Source organism: Panthera uncia, assembly GCF_023721935.1.
Source record: "Panthera uncia isolate 11264 chromosome C1 unlocalized genomic scaffold, Puncia_PCG_1.0 HiC_scaffold_4, whole genome shotgun sequence".
In the NCBI taxonomy this organism is placed as follows: Eukaryota; Metazoa; Chordata; class Mammalia; order Carnivora; family Felidae; genus Panthera; species Panthera uncia.
The window spans coordinates 34,821,989-34,847,318 of NW_026057585.1; the positions used below are offsets into that span (position 1 = coordinate 34,821,989).

The window sequence follows — 25,330 nt, forward strand, 5'->3', positions numbered from 1 at the left end:
ATCTTGAGCCAATTTTGATAACTTATGTCTGCTTAGAAAATAAGAAAATTAATTGCATTTTCAAAACTTAGCATATATTTTATTGGCTCTGTATTTGTGTCACTTTTATCTTTCTTAACTTTTGTGTTTCTACCCTTTTATGATAAACTACCTCGAGCCTTACCAATGTGGATGTCTCTCCCACCATCACTTCATAGATCTTGAGTTGTTTTCAATTGTGCTAGTTTTTTTACCTCTAAGTTATTAGTGTCTCCTTCTATCTTCATTAAGCCCTTACTCCTTTGTTTTACTGTTCTTTTTCTGGTTTTTAATGTTATGTTACATTATTAACTTATAAGTTCAGTCTCCTGCAGAATAATGGCAACCACCTAAATTACAATCTCTCCACATATCCTTCCAATTGCTATAAAAAGAGAGCAAATAATACCCATAACTTATGTCTACAGCATAACTAGGACACAAAATCCGTTAATTTACATATACTTTAATTTGCATATAATTGGGGAAATAAACACCCTAGACCAGCAGAGTGTGCTCGGGAGCCCACCTCCAAGCAGATGTGGACTGCTTAAGTATTAGAGGCCACTATACAAAGATAACACAATAAACATCAACCATGATTTAGTCTGGAAGGGGGGGGCTCCACATGCATAGGAGAAATCCTGAGAGTAAGGATAAAATCTTGTAAATCAGAGCACTTTTGATGAGGAGGCCAAATGAAAGGGGATTATAAAATGTAGGGGGCCTGAGTGGTAATCATGGGAAGACAGCTTTGAAGAGAGGAAAATACTTTGGAAGAGATATTCCCTCAGGGATAGCTGGTAAGAGAAAAGAAGAAAGTGGCCAAGATAACAGCTCTGCTGAATTAAGTTAGTAGAAAAGAATTCAAAGAAAACAGACCCCAAAAGCCCCATTTATTTAAAAATAAATAAATAACTGCATTTCACTATATGAACAGAAGAGGGAGCACCCAACCTAAGAAGCAAAAGAAACCACCAACACAGGGCTCCCTGTTCCTCTATAAAAATAAAAATAAAAAATATATAAAAATAAGTTATTACTTAAACAGAAAAATGAACACAAATAAACATGAACAATAGCTACAAATTATTCAAGCATCCACACAAATTTACATTTTAAAAAAACCTTCACAATTGAGAACTAAAACCAAACAGCCATGAAGCAGAGAAAAACTTAATACTTCCAACACAGATTAAATATAAATAAACATTTGCAGATACCACAGACACAATAAATCAAGAATTTTAAAACTCAGAATAAAAATGGAAAAGCAGAAGATGTGAAATGGAAGTTGGCTAAAGTGAAGAAAGAAATTAAAAAAATTGTCTCAGAAATGAATAAATTAGCAAGTACCCAAGAAGCAACAAATATGACCAAAAATACAGTAAGGATAGTGGAGAATACAAATAAAAGATGCAAATGAAATGAAACATAAAAAAAAAAGTGAAATAGATCAGAGAAAAGATAACGTATATAAAAGGTAAAGAAAAAATGAAACAATAGATCTGCTACCTAAATTATTTTCTGAAATTATAATTTTAGGAAATGCTCTTGAAATATGTCTGGATTTTCATACTGCAAGGATCCACTGTGTATCCAGAAAAACCTGATCTAGAATTCTGAGCTAAGATTCAGCCTGGTAAAACTAGTATACGTTAAATGAATCCTCTGGCCTTCCAGACAAATATACCCAAGCTAGTTTACAAAGAAAAGAAAACCAGGCATCACACTTTTTAACAGTAACATATAAAACATCAGTAGAGCAACATTTTAAAGAAATTCAAGGGAAAAAAAGATGTAAGCCAAGGATGTGACATCCAATCAAGCTATCCTTCAGGTATCAAAACTTTAGACAATGATGAACAAATTTTGTAAAGGGCCAGAGAGTAAATAATTTAGGCTTTGTGGGCCACATATTGTCTCTGTCATGATTCTTTTCCTTAAATTCCTTAAAAATGTAAAAAACCAGGGCACCTGGGTGGCTTAGTCAGTTAAGCATCTGACTTCAGCACAGGTCATAATCTCACAGTTCGTGGGTTCAAGCCCTGCATCAGGCTCTGCGCTGACAGCTCAGAGCCTGGAACCTGCTTCAGATTCTGTGTCTCCCTCTCTCTCTGCCCCTCCCCCACTTGTGCTTTCTCTCTCTCAAAAATAAACAAAATAAAATAAAAAAATATTTGTAGGTCCAAGGCCTTACAAAATAGTCTGCAGGCCCTAGTTTGCTGATCTCTGCTCTAGACAAAGTTTTAAATGTGGAAGAAGAGAATATTGTAGCTAGGTGCTTTTTCTAAATTGAATTAATCCAACCAAGAGATGATTGAAAAGTCTTCTGTAAAAGAACCGGCAGTGTGCTGAACATATTTAATTACAGATCTGAGACTAAAACAAAGGTGAGAGGTTAAGTCTAGAAGTATGGCATATAAATGTTATATGCTCTGACAAAATAGAAGTAACACAACTTAAAATACATTAGAGAAAAAAGATTTTTTTGATTACCCTGAATAGGACAGATCAGTGGATAGTTTTAGAGGTAACAAATGAAAAGCAGAAGCATAGATTTTAAAAAACGGGAAAAGAACACTAGTATACTAACATAAATGTATTACCGTAAACACTAGAACAAAAATACAACCTTCCTAAAACACAAGGAGAGGGGAAAAGTACAAATAAACCACATAGTAACTCACAGTAACTGTAACATAAAATGACAAATCTTAAGTCAAACACATCAGTCCTATCAATAACATAAGTTGACATAATTCATCTACTAAATAAAAAATATTTTCACACACTCTCACAAAACAAAACCCAACTCTATCTGGGCTATATGTAAAAGACATATCTAAAACAAAGCAATTCAGAAAGGCTGGGGGGAAAAAGTGTGAAGGAAGATGAGGGTATATCAAATAAATGTATGCAAAAACAAAGTACAGGTTAGTATCTTGATATGCAATAAAGGAGAATTCAGACCCAAAAAAGCACTTAAGGAGTCAAAAAAAGGATACTTCCTAGCACAAAAGTGATATTAGTATTCACATAAGAACAACTTTGTGCCAAGTAACACATAGAAATCTAAACAAACCAGAAACCACAGGAGATACAGGGATAAACAGTAACACACTAATAATAGGAGATGCCAATACACCATTGCTATATACGCAATATACGCAGCTACCTAGCAAGAGAATGTGGGAAAAAATAAGGACAAGAAATACTAAGCAAGGTATTCAGCAAGGTAGACTATAGGCACAGAGTAGGGGAAGATACTTGCAACATAAATAAGCATCAAATAAATATCTCTAGAGTATATTAAAAACTTATACAAATCAGAAACATATGACAACCCAAAAGAAACACTTGAAAATGCACTTCCAAAAAAAGTTACCAAACTGAAGTCCATAAAAATATTAAAACATGATCAACTTTATGGGTAACCTGGGAAATTAAAATTCAAACCACAAATAGCAGTAAGCATCCACTAGACTGACAAAAATTTTAAAGCATGAAGATAACATATTTTATTAATATCTAGATTTTATTAAAATCTAGCATATTTTATTAATATCTAATTGTCCTATTACGATAGGACAATTATTGCTGAAGATGGTGTGCCTTTTGCTCTGAAACCCAAGAGCTCTGAGCTGTGATTCGCCTACAGGACATGACGCAGACTGCACTCAGTACTCCAGCACTTGATCAGCTGGACATTAAAACACAAGTGGCAACATTGTTTGCAATGTCTCTCAGATCACCTTGTGAGCCTTCACTTCCTTTGGGCCCAAAGTTGGCGGTCTTTTGGATTACTTGATTCAAAAAAAAAAGACTGGAGCAGTACATCCAAATGTGGCAAATCTCTCTCCAAATTCCAAAGATGTCCATCAAGTGACTCATTCTCAGTGATAAATGGGGCAAGATATAAAAACCTGGCTTTCACTTTAGGACATACCTCAATATGTCCTATCCATACCACAGTATACCCAAAGATTTCACTGAATTGGTAGGCTCCTGAATTTTTTTGAGGCTTATCTCCCATCCTCTCACCTCTAAGATTAGAAAACTTAGACATTTTAAGCTGCAGTTTTGTTTCAATTTCAGTATAAATATTATGTTGCAATACCCCATTTAAACAAAAAATATTTAAATCATACCTGATTGTTCTCTGTTCTAATGGTATTAACTCTATCATCTTCATTTTTCCAAAGAAACAGACTTAAAGGGAATGACAGATTTGAAAGTCATATTAAAAAATGATTCCATGAATATTAGCTTTTCATATTTTATCTTATTTGACATTCTGTAAACACAAATGTAACATTAAAGCCTCAAAAAGCCTGAGAACATTATATTTCAAGTTCATAAACTACATTTAGTATGAATACTAGCTAAATTCAAATCACATTATAATATCTATAGCAAAGTAAAATAAAATTTTGGAAACACATTTTGTTTGTAATTCTTTTGTGAATGATTGCTTATAAAATCCCTTCTATTAATTTCAAAAGACTGTATGAAAAACTGTTGCCTTAAGTACTGTAATTCTCCATGAAATGATACCATGTGAAACTCAAGCATACTGATTAGTTTACCCATAACCAAGAATCTAAGTGAGGTAGAACAACTAATTCTAAGAAAGGCAAAGACAAAATTTTCTGTCAGTAGGCTGCCCCTGATGACATAAGAATTATAATAGAAATAAATTTAAGCAATAATTATTCCTCATTATTAAAGATTAGAATCAAGGTAATTTTAATTAAAAATATCCCTAATTTCACTATTTATTTATTTATTATTTATTTATTATTATTAATTTCACTAATTTCACTAATCACTAATTTGTTGTAATTAGAAGTCCTTGTAACAGTACCCTGGTTATCTCATTCTTTATAGTTTAGATTATGACATGTAGAATCAACATCTATACTAGTTACCTTTTTTTGTTTCTTAAATCACTATTTGATTCTTCTGATGATCCTGGCACTTCAGAATTTTCAATTTGATTTTTTCCACTTTGGTTTTCTTTTGGAGTGGCTTTTCCCTCTGCTGATGTTCATGTTCATCCATGGCAAATAAAGTTAATAATATTAAGAAAATAGTAAAATAAAATTTTATACAAATATGTATATATATGGACATACTCTAATCTTGTCCTGTGTCCTTTTCCATGAACTCTACTACACATGATATAAGGCAACAGTTTCCAAAGTAAATTTCATAAAACAGTTTATGTGAAAGGAGAATTCTTTGTGTCAATTCAGTTTGAGGAAAAGAAAGGATTAAGAAACCCTACCAGGAAAACAATCACACACCCCCTTGTAGGATTTCTCTGTTTTTATGTACAATGTGAATCTACAAGATGGGGGTAAGTTAGGTTTTACTTAAACTTAATTGTCTTTAGAAAGCTTTGGCCAAAAGCATCTTTTGAAATTGTATTGAGGAAACTTCTCTGGAAAAGGCTGGTATAAATACAGAGCATATAACGTCATTTATTATTTCACATACATTTCTATTTATAAAACCTCCCTTCATTTTAACAGAATTTCCCTATATAGGAAAACTATACAATGTCTTTAAAATGTTAACATTAATGTTCTATATGATCTATATGAACAAAAGATCCATGAACCTCACAATATTAATGCAGATATTTTTCCTTTGGATAAATCAAATTTTTTAATTTAGAAAAAATTAATGAGTCATGTTAATATTTGAAAAACCATTTTACAAGAGTTGCCACAGAATTTTGCAACCTGAAGCCTGTACTGGTTTAATTTTAGTCTAGCTGCTATATTTCCCAGCTGGTATATTTGAAATAGTCTTTTAAAGACAATAAACAGGGATTTTCTAAAGGATATATTCAATGCAAAATGAACAAAAACCAGAGGTATCAGCTGCTTAAAAGTTAATAATAAAATACTACTCCCCCCACCCCCACCAAAGAAAGAAAAAACAATGCAAAATTCAGTAGATTCTAAGTAATTTTGATAGGGATCTGGCACATGTATCTCATTCGTAGTAACAGTCTAGAGCATGATGCACCGCACCATTCATACCTATGCAGTTTAATAACATAAAGAAAGCAGGCCTATTCACTTTTGAAAAAAATCATAATAGTGTCTTGAGAGTTACAGTAATATATGCATAAAATGTTATAGATTCACAGAAAAGGATATGATAACTGTGAAACTATGTTTTGAACTATGAGATGTTTGCCTGGCAAAGAAGAGAGCAAGAAGAATTTAAGCAAAGAAAATGGCATTTGCAAAATACACAGTACAAATATATGCAGCATTTTTGGCAATAGTGAAAAGTTCAGTGTGACTCTAGCATGGTGTTGTAAATAAAGCATGGGCTTTAGTCAAACACACAGGAGTTCAAGTCTTGGCACTGCCACAGCAGGTGTGACCTCAGCTAAGTTATTTTTTTAACCTACGTTTCCTTATCTCTAAAATGGCACGGTGCATGGAAAGCACGCAGCACAGTACCGAATCCTTAAGAGTGTCTCGACTTCAAGTCCTGATTTCTGTTCCACTGCATTTCATATTTTAGATCTTTATCACCTCAATCTACTCTCCATAGTGTCACCTAAGTGGTTTTGCTAGAATTGAAATCCAATCATGTTACTCCTATTAAAACAAAGCAGGAAAGAATACCCACTGGAGAAAAAGACAGTCTTTGCAACAAACGGTGTTGGGAACATGCAAAAGATGTAACATGGTACATGGTAACGTGCAAAAGAATGAAACTGGACCACTTTCTTACACCATACACAAAAATCAATTCAAATTGGATGAAATACCTAAATGTGAGACAAGAGAAACAAACCCTAGAAGAGAACACAGGTAGCAACTTCTTCCGACATGAGCCATAGCAGTAACTTACTAGATACATCTCTGGAGGCAAGGGAAAAATGAACTATTGGGACTTCATGAAGATAAAAAGTTTCTGCACAGCGAAGGAAACAATCAACAAAACTAAAAGGCAGCCAACAGAATGGGAGAAGATATTTGCAAATGACATATCTTTTTTTAATTAAAAAATATTTTTAAGCTTTATTTTTGAGAGAGAGAGAGAGCATGAGTGGGGGAGGAGCAGGGAGAGGGAGACACAGAATGTGAAGCAGGGCTCAAACCCACAAACCATAGGATCATGACCTGAGCTGAAGTCAGATGCTTACCCGACTGAGCCACCCAGGTGCCCCTGCAAATAACATATCTGATGAAGGGTTAGTATCCAAAATGTATAAAGAACTTATAAATTCAACACTCTACAAATAATCCAGTTAAGAAATGGGCAGAAGACATGAATAGACATTTTTCCAAAGAAGACAGATGGGTAACAGACACATGAAAAGATGTTCAACATTGCTCATTATCAGGGAAATACAAATCAAAAACTACAGTGAGACATCACCTCACACTTGTCAGAATGCCTAAAATTAACAACACAGAAACAACAGATGTTTTCGAGGATGCAGAAAAAGGGGAATACTCTGACCCTGTTGATGGGAATGCAAACTGGTGCAGCCACTCTGGAAGGTATAGAGGTTCCTCAAAAAGTTAAAAATAGAACTTCCCTATGATCCAGCAATTGCACCACTAGGTATTTACCCAAAGGACACATGCACCTCAATGTTTACTGCAGAATTATCAACAATAGCCAAATTATGGAAAGAGCCCAAATGTCCATCAACTGATGAATAGAGAAAGATGTTGTGGTATATATATACAATGAAATATTACTCAGCCATAAAAAAGAATGAAATTTTGCTATTTGTGATGATGTGGTTGGAGCTGGAGTGTATTATGCTAAGAGAAATAAGTCAGAGAAAGACAAATACTGTATGATCTCACTCATATGTGGAATTTAAAAAATGAAACAGATAAACACGGGGGAAAAAAGAGAGAGGCAAACCATAAAACTCTTAACTATGGAGAAGAAACTGAGGGTTACTGGAGGGGTGTTGGGTGGGAAATGGGCTAAAAGGGTGATGGCCATTAAGGAGGGCACTTGTTGTGATGAGCACTGGATGTTATATGTAAGTGATGAATCACTAAATTCTACTCCTGAAACTAATATTACACTATATATTAACTAACTAGAATTTAAATAAAAACTTGAAACAAACGAAGTTAATATGGCTTCCCACTGCTTAAACATTCCTTAGTTTTGGAACCAAGGCTCTTGCAGTTCAAGTTTCTACCTACTTCTCCAGTTGTACTTCATGGTACTTCTTCCTCCCCTTTATCCATAAACTATAATAATTATAATAATAATAAGAATAGTATTACTACTAATAATAGCTAAAAGTTACTAAACCAATTACCACATTAAGCAAATCCTGAAAGCCCCATTCATATCATGATCTATGTGAAGGAAGCCTTCTGGAATTAGGCAGTGAACAATCTGCATGGCCAAACATTTGCAACCCTGGGTTTGAAGTCTGAATATAAAGGGTTCTCAATGCCATCTTAAAGAACTTGGGCCTTAAGTAGTAATCAACGAGTCTTCCAAAGGTTTTTAAGCAGAGAGATAAATAATCCAGCTTGTAACAACAAGAATGATGCTGACTGCACTCTGCAGAATAGACTGGAAAGCAGATTATAAGCAAGGGGGTTATAATATGGTTTTTAAGGTTCCTTTATATATACACACACATATATATGTATACATATATATTATGTCTACAGTAAGGGTTATTTCAAAGCTTAAACAACTAGAAGAGTGATGAAACCAAAGAAGTCAAGAAAGTACACTAGTTTGGGGGCAACAGTGGAGTCAAGTATTAAATATGTTAAGGTTGAGGCATGTCAAAAATGTAGAGGTGTTTAGCACAGACCCATGGCAAAGAACAGAAGACAACTAATGGAAAGAAATACGCACTTCAATATGAAAATGGGTAAAGCATTACTCTTTCCTCCTTCATTAAAGGACTTGTAAAACATACTATGCACATTATTTTAAAAAACTTTTTTTAATGTTTATTTTTGGGAGAGGGAGAGAGAGAGAGAGAGAGAGAGAGAGAGAGAGTGGGGGAGGGGCAGAGAGAGAGGGAGACCCAGAATCTGAAGCTGGCTCCAGTATCTGAGCTGTCAGTACAGAGCCTGACATGGGGCTTGAACTCACGAGCTGTGAGATCATGACCTGAGCCAAAGTTGGGTGCTTAACAGACTGAGCCACCCAGGTGCCCCACTATGCGCATTGTAACTGTCTATATTTGATAATGTAATGTTAGAGTTCAGATATTTTGCATTATCATGCACCACTAAAGAGTAATTTGGTATTTTAAAGAAACTATACAACTACCATCAACAAATGGAAGTGTACATATGGGAAAAAAATTAAGGAACTTTATTCACATCACACATAAAAATTTGTTCCAGGTAGATTAATAAACTGAATTGGAAAAGCAAACCAAGACATGTTTGAAAGACAATACTTGACCTCAGGGTAGAAAAGGGATTAAAAAAAAAAGACATAAATAACACTATCCATAAATGAAAATATCAATAAACTTGACTATATTAAAATGTAAGAACTGCAGTTCCATTTGTGCTCAGGATTATAGAAAGATGAAACAATGCTCCCACTGGAACAAGAAGAAAAGGTAAATAATCAATAAAATAATAACTTTTCTTGAATTCATCAGAGAATTATGGTTGTGGGGAATTGAATTCCAATTCTCTCCTAGGAGAAAATGGTTTCATCTTTGGCAGAGCACAGGAGGAAGTGGTAACTGCTATTAAAAGAAATAAGAAAACAGCTAAAATTTTAAGTAATTCTAAAGGCCAGTGTGGGCTACGAGGATAGTTTGGAATCTCTGGGATCTTCAGACACAAAGGGAAGTCAATACTTAATAGCAAATTCCCTTCCAGGTACCTGTATCATATGCTCACATGGAAGACTAGGGGCAGGGCAGGAGACCTGCCAGGAGAGCCATCAGTGGCAAAAAAGTATGACATTCCATCCTTCTCAGTACTCTTCTTTCACACAAAGCAAAAGCCTTAAGCCAGTTGGGGAGGAACTGGAAGCTCTTCCTTCTCAGGATCCAGGAAAAAATGTATTGGTTCTCAAGGAGGAACAGAGGCAAAAGCCATCTGCTTTGGAGGAAGAGTAAGTGACTCTCCTTTCAACAATATTAGCTTTGAAAAATCTTACCACTGAGGAAGGAGTGGAAAACCTCATCACCAGTCCTAGGCAAAGCCTGAAGGAAGGGTAGAAGCAAAAGCTGTAAGGATTATCTTGGCCCCAGGATCATGCACTGATCCTGTTTACTGTAGTAAACAAAGCATTGGTTTACTCCCACTGGGTTGGGGGAGGGGGAAGAAACTCTCTCCTAAATATAAAAAATCATTTTTCCCTTACTTTAAAATTCTTTAAAAGATAACAGTGTAAAATAAAAATGGTAAAAATGTATTATGGAGTTATATACAGAAGTAAAATATATGACAACAGCACAAAGGAATTGGGGGAGAAAACAGAAGTAATACTGCTGTAAGGTTCTTAAATTATATATGAAGTTGTATACAATTTGAAAGGAAACTTCAAATTTAAAGGCTCACTGTATATAGTTTAGAGCAAGAGTAGTAAAGTTTTCCTTAAAAGGCCATATAATACATTTTTCAGGCTTATGGACCACTGAGTCTTTGTCACATCTCCTCACATCTGTCATTGTAGTATAAAAACAGTCACTGAAAATATGTAAACAAAATGGTATGGCTGTGTTCCAATAAAAGTTTATAAAAAACAATCCATAAGGCATGGCTTAAAATAAAATAAAATAGGGGTGCCTGGTTGGCTTAATCAGTGGAGCATGCAACTCTTGATCTTGGGATTTTGAGTTTGAGCTCCATATTGATATTATAATATTAATATATATTAATAGAGATTAAAAAGTTTAAACCTTAAAAAAATAAGTATAAATATAGATGTTTGATGACCTCTACCTTATAGCAACCACTAAAAGTTTTCTTTTTTTAAAAAAATTTTTTTAATGTTTATTTTTGAGAGAGAGACAGACAGAGCATGAGCTGGGGAGGGACAGAGAGAGAGACACACACACAGAATCCAAAGCAGGCTCCAGGCTCTGAGCTGTCAGCACAAAGCCCAACACGGGGCTTGAACCCATGAACCATGAGATCATGATCTGAGCTTAAGTCAGACAGTTAAACTGAGCCACCCAGATGCACCTAAAAGTTTTCTAAAATGAGAAATAACTAATGAGACAACAGTGGAGATAAAATTGAATCACAAAAAACTTCTCAATCAAGAAAGAGGCAAGAAAATGGAAAAATAGAAGATGGAAGAAATGAGACAAATAGAAAATAAACAGCAAGATGGTAGATTTAAGACAAACCACGTCAATAATAATTACAATGAATGTAAATGGTCTAAATACCCCTAGTAAAAGATATAGATTGCCAAATTGGACTAAAAAGTAAGATCTAAATACATACTGTCTATAAGAAACCCACTTTGGATATTCAGTAACAGATAAAACAATGGAGAAAGATATACCATGCAAACACCAATCAAAAAAAAGCTAGAGGGGTGCCTGGGTGGCTCAGTTAAGCCTCTGACTCTTGATCTTGGCTCAGGTCATGTTTTCACAGTTCATGGGATCACCCCATCAGTACAGAGTCTGCTTGGGATTCTCTTTTTTCCTCTCTCTCTGCCCCTCCCTCAATCACATGCACATGCTTTTTCTCTCTCAAAGTAAATAAAAAATAAAAGCTAGAATAATTATATTAATATTAGAGCAATTAACCTTTAAAATAAAAACTATTACCAGAAGTAAAGAGAAACATTGTATAATTACATTGGGGTCAGTTTATCAAGAAGACATAATAATCCTAAATGTCACTCATCTAATAACAGCTTCAAATATGTAAAGCAAAACTGATGAAGAGTTGATGTCAACACATTTCTTTGTAATTTTAGAGCATGTTGACAAAATTTAAGAATTCCTTTCATCAAAAGAATCATAAAGAGAATAAAAAGAAGCCACAAACTAAAATCTAGAATAAATTACATACAAACATACAAACACACACACATACACACACACATGCACGCACACATATGGTAGAAAAAACATATATGTATATAAAATGGAGCTATATTTAAAAGAAAGAAAATGGGCAAAACATTTGAATAAAGGCAAATCCAAATGGCCATAAACATATGAAAACATGCTCAACCAAAGGGAACCATTAGAAAAGAAAAGTAAAATATTTGGAATTAAAAATTCAGTGTAAGGATTTAATAGCAGATAAGACACAACTAAAGAGAGAATCAGTAAAATAGATTTGGAAGAAAAATCTGCAGAAATTATCTACAACTTAAAGCAGAGAAACAGGAGACCGAAAATATCTGATAGGATGACAAGTTATGGTTCAATAGGAACTTTCAGACATTGCCAATGGGTACAACCACTCTGGAAAACACATGGGCATTATTTGTAAAGCTGAATATGTGCAAACAATGCCAACGCTAGTTACATTCTCTGAGATCCTCATGGACCTATACATTTAAGAGTCATGTAGAAGAATGTACATATTTGTAATATCCCTAAACTGGCAATAAACCAAATGTCTATCATCAGAACAAATAAATTATGATATAGTCTTATAATGGAATATTACACAACAATGAAAAAAATAGTATTATATGTGAAACATGACTGAATCTTACAATGTTGAGCAAAAGAAACAAGTCAAAAATAAAATACTTTCAATATGAGTCCATCTAAATTAAATTAAAAACATTCAAAACTAAACTATTGTTAAGAAATACATATTTAGGGGCGCCTGGGTGTCTCAGTTGGTTAAGCATCCTACTTCAGCTCAGCTCATAATCTTTCAGTCTGTGAGTTCGAGCCCCATGTTGGGCTCTGTGTTGAAAGCTCAGAGCCTGGAGCCTGCTTCAGATCTGTATCTCCCTCTCTCTCTGCCCCTCCTCCACTCACACTCTGTCTCTGTTTCTCAAAAATGAGTAAATGAAGACAATTTAAAAAAAAATACATATTCAGTTGGTAAAACTATAAATAAAAGCAAGAAAACAATTATCTCAAAAAATCAAAGTAATAGGTTATCGGGGAAGAAATAAGATGTGACAGAGAAAGACACACAAGGTTGGAAAGTGCTTGTAAGAAAAAGAACAACAAAAAATACAGCCTTAGAAACAGCCATTAAACTTCTAAAAAATAACAGGACAAATGCACGAAGTACTTAAAAAAATGTTGCTCGCAGCAGTATTCATAATAGCAAAAACACTAACACAGGGTTGGATACATAAATTATACCACAAGGAATTCTATAATGATGTAGATCTATATTTATTGATATGAAATGTTTATGACATATTCTAAAATACAAGAAGAGGCTTTAAGGGTTCATATGTGCCCTCATTTTTAAAAGCCAAAAAATATTTATTATATACAAGAACTGAAAAAAAAAATAACTGAAAGAATATATGCCAGAACACTAACAGAAGCCATCTCTGGATGGTGAAATTATTGTTATCTTCTTTATAGTTACTGTTATATCTAGAACTTTTTAAAATGAGCATATGCTGGCCTCTTATAAAGTATAATTAAACTTTTTGAAGTGAAGCACCAAGATATTAATACCATTTAAAAACTACACTTTCACAAAATTCAAGGGTTAAATATTCTCACCAAAGATTGTTTTGGGTTTTGTGCAAATATCATAATTCAAGAATCTGGCCAGTAGCCCAGGATATGGAATATGACACTACTCACAGCTTTATGTGGGGCAATTGCCTACTTCATCAATCACTTGACCTTGTACTTTTCAGGAATACTGGGATTCCACTCTGAATTTTTTTCCCAGGTATTTTTTCCCTTTAACCTTTTAAGTGATATTATGACTGGAAAGCAATATTTAACACTGTAGTAAGAAGACTCGATCAAGAAGGAAGTAAAGATTCTTACTGAGCATCTTGCTGACATCAAATAATAAAGTAGGTGGATCTCATCCACATTTCTCATCAGAAATAGTAAAACACATCAGAAGAGTAAATACTAAATGGACCTATGATTAAAGAAGGTGTTAAGTTTGAGTTGTCATTGGATATAGCATAAACTTAGAATATAAGAATGGTTATAATTGAAGATGGAGAAAAATGTTAGTGGTTAAGAACGTCTATATTTTGCAGCTGTAATGGATGTTGCCATTAACTGGGAGGTGGGGGTCATTTCAGTTATAAATATTTAATATATCTGCTTTTCCATCACAGTTTATTTCCCATAGGCATTATTTTTTTCAGGAGGTTCTCAGACAATAGTTCCACCTTTATATATTTGTTTAATTATCTATCACTTTTTAAGAACTGAATTATCAGTAAATTGATGAAAGTAATGAGATAAAAATTTACAATTCTTTGAAATACAAATGTCACCCAGCATTAAAATTGTTTTGCTTCTGTTTGATACTATTTTCATGGCTAAGATCCTTCTCACTTATAGTAATAATACCAGGGTTCTATGCAGTAATCACTTCCTTTCTCCTTCAGCCTTAACTATCGGAAACTATTATAAAAGAAGGTAGTGGAGTTTATTTATGTGCTATAAGTATTTTGACTTGATTTTTAACATAGTATTTAAATTGCATTTTTTTCTCTCACTTGGTGAAACTATTTTTAAAAATCCCCCAATGGACTTGTAGCTTTCCTTTTATACTGCCACATTTGTAAGGCTAGATTTGCCCAGAATTTGCTCACCGACCTGACTACTAAAATGTACTATAATAACCTCTTTGTTTTTCCCATTCCAGTTGAAATCACCTTCTTCTCGATTCTTGTTAAGAAGCTCTTTCAAAGTGTTTACTAAAAAACTGGGATCTGTTCCAGGTTCTTCCTTCACCAAAGTTACACTAACTGGTCTGTGGATTATTCCATCAGCCTCAGCAACACCGGTATTAGTCTGCCGCTCATCTAAAGAAACTGTTGATGCTGAATAAATATTTCCTAAGTGATCCATTATAGGAAGCAAATATAATTCTGGCTGAAGAGCCTAAAACACATAGGAAATTTAAAAAATTAGCTTGTAATTTAAAAAACAGTTAAGTTAAAAAATTAGCATAAGTTCAAAATGTCACATTACATACATATGGAGGAACAAATGACTTGAGTTTCAGTTCTGATTCTTGCTTTGCCTTCACCTAGAAACAAATAAATGAGGAAAAAAATAAAGCTTTTGTATGTTTTCAATTATTTTTAGTCCAACTTTTTTTTTTTTTTTTTTGCAGAAGGCACACATCTGTGACATACAAATCAAACTTAAAAGCTGATAACTGAGGTTAGAGTCTAGAAAATGTAGAATATAATCCTATTTCTATTCACTGTACAAAACATAAAAGAAATTCCATGTCATTTAGTCATAATGACTATGGCTATCACTTGCATGGACTCACTATATGCTAAGCACTATTCTAAGTGCCCTACACATAATAGCTCAGTTAATCTCCACAGTTCCATGTGATGGGCACACGTTTTAGTTCACAGACAACAAGAGTGAGGCAAAGAGAAGTTAAATAACTTGTCCATGATGTTATAACCAGGAAGTTTCCAAGTTGGGATTCAAAACCAGGAAATCTGGTTTCAGAGTCCAAAGCTGTATACTTTATTTCCTAAATATACAACCCATGGAGTTCATCTGTTATTCATCCATCCATCCATTCATTCATTCAACAAATATTGAGGGCATACTATGGGTCAGGCAGTATTCTCTATGGTAGGAGATATAACAGTAAACAATGCAGAGTTCTTGCTTTCATGTAGCTTCTATTCTACTTATGAGAACAGATGTTAAAGAAACAAGATTTAGAACAGTGATATGTGATTTATGAAAACAAAAGAGTGATGGAATACAGAGTAATCTAAGAGTAAGAATATCTAAAAAGTAGGTGGTCAGAGAAGGCCCTTTGGAAAAGATAATACTTGAGCTTGAGACTTGAATTATGAAAAGATGAAGCAAGCTATTTGAAAATCAAGGGGAAGTAATTTCCAGGCAAGTTCAAAGAACATAAATCAGAACAAAGTTTGCTATATTTGAGGACCACACAAAGATTTTTGTGGTTAAAATGGAAAATCAAGGAGAAAAATAGCAGTAGATGAAATCTAAGAAGCAGCTTATTCCTTAGGCCCTCCATATCTCTGGCCTAACCACGGCAAGTCTCCTAGTTATAAACCCTGCCTCTAGTCTCTTAAGGCTCTCATCATGTCACATTTGATCAAAAACTCCAACGCTTCAGAAACAAACAAAACTCATTAATCTGGCATTGAAGAACTTCAACAAATGACTTTACAACTTGTTCTCTACTATTTCTTTTCACACCATGTTCCAACTAAAAAAAAAGAAAAACTCCACTCTTTCTTAGCTGCCTGCTTTTTCCACTTTGCTCCTCATTCTATTTTCTCTTCTCAGAAAGCTTTCCCCACCCAACATCTTTGCAAGATCAAGTATTTATCTTACAAACTCCAAATTGAATATATCTCTTCTTTGTCAAAGTTCTCCATCTCCCCTCTTCTCCTGCTGGAAGTAATCCCTTTTTCTTCTGAATATACAAAATATGCTAATTTAATTTCTCTCCACCACTACACTGAATACTCTTTAAGGGAAGGATCCATATCCAATTCTTTTTTCTCATTTTGTTTATAGAAAAACATCAATAAATATTTGTTGAAAACAGTAAAATATTAGAAGAATTTTGGAAGTTCACTTAAATTACCTTCCAACCTAGGATTCTGTGATTGATATTGTGTAATTTTAGATATCATGAAAAAAAATAAAAAGTTATGAGAACTGTTCTTATTCTTCTTTGAGAAAAACTTAATGAGTAAATTAAGAATCTACCATACTGAATAGAACTCAAGTGACAAAAACTTCAAATCTAGTTGCTGATCCTGAGAATTCCACATAGAAAATTCCTTAATAGTACTACTTGGAGGGAAATGTTTCTTTTTTTTCCATTATCATTCATTATTTGTCCAATAAACACTTAGATGTCTTTAAGAGCTAAACACCTTGCTAGGCACTGTATAAATACAATAGTGAATAAAATAAAGTCCCTGCTCACAGGAAGCTATAGTCTAATGGCAGAATCAGATGTTAAATAAATAATCACATGAATACATAATAATGACATAATATGTTAACCAGAGTGGAATAGGAATATACTGACTTTTTGTTTAAACATGGAAAGTCTTGATTAAAGAAAGAAACCTCATGTTGATATGAGAAACCAGAAACTTTTGAGATCCAATGGCTTAAGAATTAAGAATTTCAGCTGGAGAAACTGAGAAAAGCCTGCCATTAAATCACAAAAACTACAAATAGGATTGTTCAACAGATAATAGCTGAAACCCCCCAAAATATATGTACATATGCTGGAGTCCTATCATTTCACACCAAATGAAGCTAGCTGTGGCCCAAACAATGAGATCCATTTCTGTCCAGAACACAAGTACTTACTTAAAATGTTTTTAAACCTATCATTTAAATTTAAAAATACATATTACTTATACAATCACATTTTAACTTTGTCTTCCTTTTCTTCCCAAGGAAACGCACACCTGAAAATATCCCCATCATTTTAGTGTCCAATAATATGCTAATAAGGCCCATCTTTTTTTTTTAATGTTTATTTTTGAGAGAGAGAGAGAGAGAGAACGACTGGGGAAGGGGTAGAGAGAGAGGGAACAGAGGTTCCAAAAAGGGCTCTGAGCTGACAGCAGTGAGCCAGACGCAGGGCTCGTTCTGAACTCAGGAACTCAGGAACCTTAAGATCATCACCTTAGCCCTAGTTGGTTGCTCAACCAACTGAGCCACACAGGTGCCCCACAACCCATCTTTTCTTAATGATCTATGTATTTAGTTATACTGTCATTTCATTATGATTGATATTACTTATGTTAAGAAGCTGAGTTGATAAGCATTTAAGAAACATAATTTCTTAAGGTACGCTTTCTTTAATCAAAAAGAAAAAATAAGAAAACTTACCACAGCTAGATTATTTCCAATGCATTTCAGAAATAAAAATTTTTCTGCAACAGCATCTTCACCAAGGAACTCACCGAGACGCTCTCTCAGGGCTTGTAAAGTAAGGTGAGGAGATACTCTGAAATATGACATTGCTTTATAATGTAAAATGAAATAGGTTTCAGCTATACTACACATTTGATAACATTAGTCAGCTATCTCAAAAATGAATACTAATTTAATATATCATATATGACTTAATATATTGTGGTTTTATATTGCCTGGCACTTTGTAAACCTTCAGGAAATTTTAAAAAATGATTATACAAATAAATACTGTTTATAAAAGCCCTTTCTGTACTGAAAGGAAAATGCTTGCCTATTTTTCTCATCCACATCTAAATGGTATTATTTTTTAAAAATCTTTGTTATGGAACTTACATATTTTTTACACATATATTAAAGAATGATTTACCCACAGATAATTATTTTGGAAGTTTGACAAGATTAGCTGGTGCTTAAAAATTTCCTTGATGATCAAATGTTGTCAGACTCTACACTTTTGCTCATTTAGGGATACTTCATCACTCAAAATCTAAAATTTAAAGCCATCATTTATGCTATTTTTTTGAGTTCTTGTTATTCTAAGATCTTATGAGAAACATTATATAACTAATTCATTCAACCAACAAGTATTTACTGAGCACCCAGTATGTGTCAGACATTGTTCTAAGGAATGGGAATACGGCAATCAACAAGAGAGACAAAAATCTCTGCCCTTACAGACTTTACAATCTAATGATGGGAAAGAAAAAATTAACAAAATAAGAAAAACATATAAATTATAAGACATTGCTAAGTACTATGGAGAAAAGTAAAGCAGAGAAGGAAGCTTAGCTACAATTTAAAATATAGTGATCAGAGATCTAAACAAAAAAGTAATATTGGAGTAAAGACCTGAAGATGAGTGAGATAGGATACATAAGGGCTGAAAGAGCATTCTAGATTAAGAGAACAGCAAGTACAAGTGTCCTGAGGTCCATGTCTGATGTGTTCCAGAACAGAAAAGAGACTGGTATGCTTGAAGTGATGGGGAAGATAAGGAATAATGTCATGTATGCTTCTGTGAATGTGAAAATACACATACATATAAATGTGCACACACATATACTTATATTCTGTTTCTTTTTGAAAAAGTCATTGTGGATACACTGGTTTAACCACTATTCACAGCTTTTCAACAGGTTTCTAATTTCAGATAATTTCTCTCTATATTCTTTTTGTGTGTAACCACAGTAATATACCAGTTATACCTTTTCTGGGTGGCAGTATTATGGTTAAGTGACATCTGTTCCTCCAGTACTTATTAACCGTTATATAACATTATTTATTGATAGTATTAAGTTAGAAACTGGATCCATAACATGGACCAGAATTTTTCACTTATAACCTAAATTTCCAAAAAAAAAAAAACCCAAAAAAACAAACAAAAAAAACAACCCATTTTTCTCTGCAGAAAAAAAAAAAAAAAGAGATTGCTTTTTCAGGCACATCATAACATGACCACAAAATACTTGCCTTATAAATCCAGCTGAAATGAATTTGTTAACAACTTCTATTGAAATGGTATTTAGCTTATAGTTCCATGATCCTTCAGGGACATAGAAAACATGAAGCTCCACCAACTGAATAAATTGAGAAGACATCAGTTAAAATATTTTTAAAATGGAAAAAATCAACTGATGTCCTCTAGAATTTTAAAGTTAATAATCATAATTGAAATAAACATGGAATACATGTATCTTTCTGAACAAACACAAAAAAGAAAATGAAGAGCCAAAATTTTAAGTTGGCTACTTGGCACTTACAGCACATCTTCTCCCTAGAAACAATGTCATAGATGTGGTCTTAAGGTACCATAACATCCCTGACATACAGTGTTCTTTCTGTGGCTTGAAGTAAGAGTCGCAGACCACCAAGATCAGTTTTCTGATTACCAACCTTTCCCTTTCCCTTGATCCCCACATACTCAGTTCTGTTATAGTGATCTTGTGGAATCCTTACACTTTACATATTGTCTCCCTAACATTGTTGTGATGATTGCTAGTTCTCAGCAACTGCAACTGTGCAATTCTCAACTGTGGTCTGGGAAATATTTTTGTTTCCCAGAATTCTAGGAAGAACCTATTCCTGACAGAGATGGGGGAAGAAATGGTTGTTCTTATGTAGGGCATGTCTGCCAGCTTAGCTTATCTGTACTTTTAATACCATTTTCTTGGGGCACCTGGGTGGCACAGTGGATTAAGCATCCGACTCTTGGTTTGGACTCAGGTCATGATCTCATGGGTTCCTGGGTTTGAGCCCCACATCTGGCTCCGCATTAACAGTGCAGGGCGTGCTTAGGATTCTCTCCCTCTCCCTCTCTCTCTCTCTCTGCCCCTTTCTTGTGCTCTCTCTCCAAATAAAGTAAATAAACTTTAAAAAATTAATAAATACTATTTTCTTTTTTTTTAAACATTAAAAAGTTATTTTTAATGTTTATTTATTTTTGAGAGAAACAGAGCACAAGCAGGGGAAGGGCAAAGAGAGAGGGAGACAAAGAATCTGAAGCAGGCCCCAGGCTCCAAGCTGTCAGCACAGAGCCTGACATGGGGCTGGAACTCATCAACCACGAGTTCATGACCTAAGCCAAAGTCAGACACCCAACCGATTGAGCCACCCAGGTGCCCCAATACCATTTTCTTTTCTATTAATGTTTTGTTAAACCTCAATTAGAATCCTTCCACTTAGATGAATATTTAGATTACCACAACAGAAACAAAACAATTAGAGCAAATATAGTCTTATCTTTTAGTCTAATGAAGTTTGTTATTCATTGCATACTAAAACTCAAATGATTATACTTTACAGTATTAAATATCTGAGTAAAACTTTAAAAATTTGATTATGACCTACCATTAATATTAGTAATTTTTATAGGAGATAAAATTGGTTCTTGAACTGAATGTGTTGCTCAAGTTGTTTTTATAGACCAAGTAAATTACTTCTATACATTTGATGTGTGTATAGTCTGCTGTAGTTTGAAGTTTGCCATATGCTGTATTTGAATACCAGAGCATTTAAAAGATAATTTCCTAACTATACTATGCTATTCACAGCTAACACTACACTATACTATTTTTTTTAAGTTTATTTATTTTGAGAGAGAGAGAGCGCAAGCAGTGTAGGAACAGAGAAAGAGGGAGAAAGAGAATCCCAAGTGTTGGGCTTGAATTCATGAACTGTGAAATCATAACCAGAACCAGAATCAAGAGCCAGACACTTAACGACTGAGCTAACTGGGCACCCCTACACTATACTATTAATACTATAATATTTAATAGCTACATGATTAAATATTTGTAAAACTTTCAGAAGCCTTTAGTAAATATGACCTTATCCTTTATATAAATGCATTAATATTTTACAGGAGAAAAAATATTTATTGAACTAAACATTTTTACTTTGTTTTTATAAACAAAGTAAATTCTGTCAATATTTCTATAATTCATGAACTATAAATCAAAATGCCTGTATAGATTTAATTCCATAATTGAGTGAGTAAGCAATACAGAGAAAATATAGTTAAAACATTTCTTGGACTTTGAAACATTTTGTGATATAAAATAATTTATAGTGGATTTGTGTTCATTTATTCCCTCAACAAATATTTACTGAATGTCTACCATGTGCCAGCACTGGTCTAGGCATTAGAGATATGCAGTGAGTAAGAAAAAGATCCTTGCTTGGGCATAACTCTACCTTCAAATGAGGTAACAGGACAAGAAGAAGAGTGAGGCAAGTGAGGCACTCACCTCAGATGCAAAATTTAAGGCTGCAACAAAACCTCCATAATCAAGATAAATACAACATTAAAAAAAAAACCTATTCAATGTAAAAACTTTCATGATAAGCAAAATATCAAAAATTTAAATAAAGAGAGAAATTAATACTACTATTACAGCCTTAAGCAAAAGGAAAAATATGAACCTCAATACATGTTTCTTAAAAGAAATACATTTCTGGGGACACCTGGGTGGCTCAGCTGGTTAAGTGTCTGACTCTTGGTTTCAGCTCAGGTCATGATCTCATGGTTCATGGGTTTGAGCCCCGCACCGGGCTCTGTGCTGACAGCTCAGAGCCTGAAGCCTGCTTCAGATTCTGTGTCTCACTCTCTCTCTGCCCTTCTCCTGCTCATGCTCTCTCTCTCTTAAAAATAAGTAAAACAAAAAACAAACAAAAATTCTTAATGGTTAACTTTTTCCAGAATAACAAAATAGTTGAAAAAATACTGAGAATTTTAAAAGTATATACTAAAACTCACAACATTATTTTAAGGTTAAATATTCTGTTTATACCAAAACATGAATTTATTATAATTTTAACTTTTCTGGCTTTCATGGAAGCAGCTCATCAGTAATATTTTCATCAAAACTACTAACCATTAAAAAATACATTAAAAGGTATATTTATAGGCACATATTTTTGCCTTTTGCCTCAGGTTCCAAAATGGCCTATCAGATTCTGTTTCTCTTTAAAATGCTATTAGGATTTCTTTTGCATCAATTTTTTCATTAAAAAAACTTGTATTGAATTATTTATCTTAATTATGGAGGGGTCTTTTGTGTGTGGGGGGGCTTAAATTTTGCACCTCAGGCAAGTGACTCATTTGTCTCAGACTAGACCCAGGTCTGTGAGGGCACAGACAATAAACAGTAAATATAAAAACACTGATAAATTATATAGTACATTAGAAAGTGGTCAGTACTGAAAAAAAAGAATAAGTAGAGCAGGGTGAGGAAAACGGTGAAGATAAAAGGGGAAGTGGGTTTCAGTGTTTTGTTTTGTTTTGTTTTAATTTGAGAGAGAGAGAAAGAGAGAGACTCTCAAGCAGGCTCCAACACAGAACTGTGAGATCATGATCTGAGCCGAAATCAAGAGTTGGTCGCTCAACTGACTGAGCCACCCAGGCGCCCCAGAAAAGGTGAGATTTAAGTAAAGACTGCAGGTGAAGAAGAAATTAGATGAGTGATGATGTAGAAGTAAAAAGTTCCAAGAAGCATTAAAGCAAAGGTCTTAAGGTGAGAAAGTGCTAGTATGCTTAAAGCAGAGAGAGTGAGGGAGAGAGTAGTAAAAGATCAAGTAAGAAAAATGAGGAGGACAAGGAACAAATTAAATAGGGTCTTCCAGGCCACTGTAAGCTCTTTATCTTAGAAAATGAGAAGCCAATTCAGGGTTTTAATAGAAGCACATCTGACATTCATTTTAGATTCTTATTATTTTAATATGAAAAATTCTAAACATACATACAAATAAAAGGAATACTACAAACACCGAAATACTTACTACTTAGATTCAAAAGTAAACATCATGCCACATTTACTTCTTCTCCCCCCCGCCCCCCAAAACCTCTTTTTTTAAAGGCGACTGCCACATGCAGCACCTTATTTGGATGTGTCTGAAGTCTTGGAAACTTGACTACCCTGCCTTCTACAATCGGATCTTGAGAGATTGTTTGGAGGTTCTAGCAGGGGAGCAGAACTACTTGTATACCCTTTGACTGAAGAATGATCCTCCTCTATAGGGAAGGTCGTCCTCTTCAACCCAGCACACAACTTTTGGAGGGACACATATGGAGTTGTGAGAGAGAAAGGGGACACCCACCTGTCCAGCCAGATCAGTCCAATCAACCTTGGTCATCAATGGGTGACAGATGTCACAACCAGATTGTCCTCAATCCTCTCTCCCTCCCTTAACAAACCATTCAAAGTAATCAGACATCATGAAAATATAATCCTAAGTACTTTCGCATCCATCTCCTAAAAATAAGGACTTGTCTAATTTTTCACATTTTCACATTTAAGAAAATTAACAGTTCCTTAATGTAAAATAATATCCATTCCACATTCAAATTTCCTTAATTGTCCATTTGTTCTCAGAATGTTTTTCAGTCTAGAATCCAATCAAGGATAACACACTGCATTTGGTTTGTCACATCTTTAAAGATCTTAATCTGCAAGTTTTCCAGACCTTCCCCCCCACCCCCTCTTAATGGCATTGACTTTTTAAAGAGACTGGGTAGTTGTTTTAAAGAATGTTTTGCATTCTGAATTTACCTTATTAACTCCTTAGGATACATTTAACTTAATTCTCCAATTCCTCTCTTTTTTTTAGCATAGTATAGTTTCTTTTTTTAATCTTTTTTTTTTATCATGAAAAGTATATCCTGTAATCTCCATCTCCTATTTTCCTCATGCCACCCCTTCTGTTTCTATAGTTTTTGTTTTCTATAGCTAAGAGTCTGTTTCTTGGTTTCTTTTTTTCCTTTGCTCGTTTACTTTGTTTCTTAAATTCCACAAATAGGATCACATGGTATTTGTCTTTGACCTATTGTGCTAAGCATTATACTGTCTAGCTCTATGCATAGTGTTGCAAATAGCAAGATTTCATTCTTTTTAATGGCTCTATAATATCCCATTGTATATGTGTGTGTACATACACACACACACACACATATAATCACTTTTTTATATATGTAAAATCACTCCTTTATCCAATCACCTGAGCTGCTTCCATAATTTGACTATTGTAAATGATGCTGTAATAAACACAGGGGTGCAGGTATCCCTTTGAATTAGTGTTTTTGTATTCTTTGGGTAAATACCCAGTAGTGAGATTACTGGATTGAAGGATAATTCTATTTTTAATTTTTTGAGGAATCTTCATAATGTTCTGCACAGTGACTGCACCTATTTACATTCCCACTAGCACTGCAAGAAGTTTCCTTCTCCACCTCTCCAACACTTGCTGTTTCTTGTGTTTTCGATTTTAGCCATTCTGACAGGCATCAGGTAATACCTCATTGCAGTTTTGACTTGTATATCCCTGATGATGAGTGATGTTGAGCATCTTTTCATGCCTCTGGTGACCATCTGGATGTCTTCTGCCCATTTTTTATTAGATCATTTGTTTGGGGGCTATCGAGTCATATCAGTTCTTTATATATTTTGGATATTAACCCTTTACCAGATGTCATCTGCAAATATCTTTTCCCATTCCATAGGTTGCCTTTTAGTTTTGTTGAATTGTTTCCTTCACTGTGCAGAAGCTTTTTATTTTGATGGTAGTCCCAATAGTTCATTTTTGTTTCCCTTGCCTGAGGAGGCATATCTAGAAAAATATTGCTATGGCCAATGTCAGAGAAATTACTGCCTAGGTTCTCTTCTAGGATTTTTATGGTTTCAGGTCAGGTCTCACATTTAGGCCTTTAAT

General features: G+C 34.1%; 1 protein-coding gene across 1 annotated transcript in view; it reads right to left on the bottom strand.

Annotated features, from left to right (window-relative positions):
* The window catches only part of SPATA1 (spermatogenesis associated 1), a 56,185-nt gene that overhangs the window by 12,739 nt on the left and 18,116 nt on the right, over positions 1-25,330 (bottom strand). The window contains 6 exon segments of the mRNA XM_049616902.1: positions 4,170-4,230; positions 4,950-5,061; positions 14,824-15,052; positions 15,147-15,200; positions 18,041-18,158; positions 19,598-19,704. Coding sequence (XP_049472859.1) covers positions 4,170-4,230; positions 4,950-5,061; positions 14,824-15,052; positions 15,147-15,200; positions 18,041-18,158; positions 19,598-19,704 — 681 coding nt within the window.